The following is a 3,824-nucleotide window of genomic DNA, read 5'->3' on the forward strand; positions in this document are numbered from 1 at the left end:
CGTTCGAGGCTTTTGGGTGAATTTGTCCGATTATATCTATACCCCAACTTGAAAACGGCCATGGGGAAGTGATATTATGTAATGAGGTAGGTGGCATGTGATTGAGATTTGCGAAAAATTGACATTTCTTGCAAGTCCTCACAAAATGGACACAATCGCTTTCTAAAGTGGTCCAATAATAACCTGCTCGCAAGATTTTTCGAGCTAGCATCCTGCCATTCATGTGCGGACCACATTCACCACCAATGGATTTCTCCCATGATCTTTTGTATTTCTTCTCCGTCAATACACAATTGTAGAGTTCCATCAAAACCCTTGCGGTACAGTCTATCTTTTAGTATTACAAAGTGAGCTGCCAATCGCCGGATAGCCAGTTGGTCTTTTTTATGACTCTCTTCAGGATATTGACCGGTGATTAGAAATTTTTTAATATCAGCATACCAGGCATCTTTATCATCTTGCAAAGTCAATGCAGCAATCATATGTTCAAGATTGACTACCGGTGAATCATTTTCCTCAATAGTCACAGCTCGAATTTTTACGTTGTTTTCCCATGTTAAATTTACCGCTAAGTTCGCTAGCGCATCCGTAAAACTGTTTTGCTCTCGGGGAAGATGCTTGAAGTCAATATCTTCGAAGTACGGAATGAACTGTTGAAGATACTCGGTATACATCTGCAATCTCTCATCTCGGACTCTCCATACTCCAATTGTTTGAGAGATAATGAGGTTAGAATCTCCATATACTGTGAGGTATTTTGCTCCTGCCGCTAAGGCTGCCTTTACTCCATAAATGCAAGCTTCGTACTCCGCCGTGTTATTAGTCGTTGAAAAACTCAGTTTCACAGCAAAAGGGATATGAGTTCCATAAGGATCAACGAGCAAAACACCCGCGCCATTTCCCCTTCTATTAGATGCTCCGTCAAAGTACATTTTCCACCTAGATATCCCGATGTTGAGTAAATGTTCATCCGGAAAATCGTCATCAACTTCATCTCCTGAGATTGGTCCATCAGCCAATGCTTCGGATATCGCCCTTCCTTTAACGGATTTCTGGTTTACACATTGAATATCAAATTCTGAAAGCATTGCATGCCATCTCGCGAACCTCTCAGTGAGAATTGGTCTCTCAAAAATGTACTTGATAGGATCTAGTCTTGAGATAAGGAAAGTTGTATGAGCCTGTAGATAATGTCGTAGCTTCTTAGTGGCATATATGAGGGCGATGCAAGCTTTTTCTAAAGGATTGTATCTGGTTTCATAATCCAAAATTTTTTTGCTGAGGTAGTAGATGGCAATTTCTCTTTTGGTGCCTTCTTGGTATTGAGCCAATAACGCTCCCATGGCAGTTTCTGTGACTGTGAGATATAAAATCAAAGGCTCTCCCGGCTTGGGTGGCATTAATACTGGAGGATTAGAGAGATATTCCTTCATTGAGTCAAATGAGGCTTGGCATTCTTCATTCCACTTTTTTGGAACATTTTTCCTCAACAGCTTGAAAATCGGTTCGCATCGAGTGCTCAGTTACGATATGAACCTGCTAATGTATTGAATTCTTCCTAGGAATCCCCGGATTTCTTTTTCCGTTCTTGGTGGAGGAAGTTCTTGAATGGCTTTCACTTTATCGGAATCGACTTTGATCCCATCTTTGCTGACAATAAAGCCCAATAGTTTTCCAGAAGTAACTCCGAATACGCATTTTTGAGGATTCAATCTCAAATTATATTTTCTAATCCTGTCAAAAAATGACTTTAATGCACTTATGTGCTCCCCTCGATCGTGGCTTTTGACAATCATATCATCCACGTATACTTCAACCGTATCATGAATAAGGTCATGTAGAATTGTTGTTGCAGCTCGTTGATAAGTGGCCCCTGCGTTTTTTAAACCGAACGGCATTGCTTGGTAACAAAATGTTCCCCATGGGGTGATGAATGACGTCTTTGGCATAGAACAGAAAGTCGAACTCCTAACAGGATTGAAGTCCACGGCCGGATCGTATAGCAGCTCTCTCTCATAACAGAATGAAAGCGTCTTCTGCCATGAGTATTTGATTATAGCCCGAGAATCCGTCCATAAATGAGAACATGGCGTGCCCCGCGGTACTATCCACCAGTACGTCAATGTGAGGCAAAGGGAAGTAATCTTTTGGTGATGCAGCGTTTAGATCCCTGAAGTCGATACATACTCTGACCCTTCCGTCTTTTTTGGGAACTACCACTATGTTAGCCAACCATTCAGGGTGTTTGATTGGTTTAATAAAATTGGCATCGAGTTGTTTTTGGATTTCTTCTTTGACTTTTAGACTAACTTCCGGTTTCATCCTTCGGAGCTTTTGTTGCTTCGGCTTGCTGTTGGGATAAAGAGGAATGCGATGTTCGGCAATGTTACGGTCAACACCTGGCATATCTGCATATGACCATGCAAATACATCTACGTACTCCCTAAGCAATGCAATGAATGCAGTTTGTTCCTCAGGGGAAAGTGAGGATCCTATTTTTACTTCTTTTACACTACTATCAGTGCCAATATTTACAACTATTGACTCTTCTATGGGCATCATGCATGACTTAGGCTCATCGAAAGATTCAGTATCAGATAATTCATTATGATCAAAATTAACTTCTTGCATGCAAATATATTTAGGTTTATTAACGCACTCAAGGTCTTCATTTTCAGAATAATAAGACTGGGTATGAAGGGATAATTGGCTAGACGATGAACTATCGGTTTCGTAACCTTCCGAGGCGGAGGAGTGGGTAAGGTGTGGATTTGAAAGATGCTTGGGGATTAGATCACCTAAAACGGGTGGAATGTAAGGTTCTTTGTTCTTGAGGTGGACATTGCCTTCACGCTCAATCCTTGTATTAACCGGTAGAGTAAGCGCCATTGGATCAAGATTTCCTTCATTTCCAAAGTTCGTAAATAATTGCCTCAAAACTCCTTGCTTCAAATATTCGATCCAATCAATGTTCTCTTTAGGCTTAGGTTCCTTGTATAACCATTTTTTGATTAATTCCTCATCTCTAGCTTCAGCAAAGAAGATTTCTAGTCCTGGAAGTCTCTGCTTCTTAACTGGGTCATACCATGGTTCAGGAAATTCGTAGTAGGGCTCGGTATCGTGTTGTAATACAAATTGCCCATTCAATGTGAGGGATGGTTTCTTAATGACGTGGAGGTCCTTGCTTGGATCATACCCCAAACCATAGCGATTTTGCTTCTCCATAATGGGGATTGGATGTTTCATGCCTTTGCCGTCACGACCTAAACCTTCGCCTGGGATATATCCCATCTTCATCATCAATTGAAGGCCTTTGGTGAGGGGTTGAAAGGTATTTGTTTTTGGGTCTTGGCTTGAAATATTTGGGTGTAGAGGGTGGTATGTCATTTAGCGGGGGATTGAGGCTTCAATTCAAGGTGATATGCACTTCAAGGTTTTCTCCTAAACACAGGATACCCAAGGTCAAAATCATGCGAGAAAGAAGATAGGAAAAAGAAAAATAGAAATAATAATAAAAGAATGTGAATGCAGGAAGAGAAAGTACACGACTTATTGATTTGAAAATTTGACTTTTTTTTTTTTTAAAAATAACGTCATACTTTTGAAAAAAAAAATACCTCTACGGAACCAGAAAGATTGTTGGAATTTGACTCTGTTAGATTAGATAGGTGATTGTTAGAGGATCACAGTTGTTTCTTTTATTTGTTGGATAGTAACACGTCGTTCTGCTGTTTTTTGGCGTTCATCTCCATTCCACTTATGGTATCCGAATGATTACTTCTTACTCCTAACATCAATAATAAGGAAAATAAAATAAAATAAAA

General features: G+C 40.1%; 1 protein-coding gene across 1 annotated transcript; it reads right to left on the minus strand.

The window, feature by feature from the left end:
* Positions 1-236: 236 nt before the first annotated feature.
* LOC130467355 (uncharacterized) lies at positions 237-1,433 on the minus strand. Its single transcript, XM_056835851.1, has one exon. The coding sequence runs from the start codon at positions 1,431-1,433 to the stop codon at positions 237-239; it is 1,197 nt and encodes a 398-aa protein (XP_056691829.1).
* Between the last annotated feature and the right edge of the window lie 2,391 nt (positions 1,434-3,824).

Source organism: Spinacia oleracea, chromosome 2 (assembly GCF_020520425.1).
Source record: "Spinacia oleracea cultivar Varoflay chromosome 2, BTI_SOV_V1, whole genome shotgun sequence".
NCBI classification, from domain to species: domain Eukaryota; kingdom Viridiplantae; phylum Streptophyta; class Magnoliopsida; order Caryophyllales; family Amaranthaceae; genus Spinacia; species Spinacia oleracea.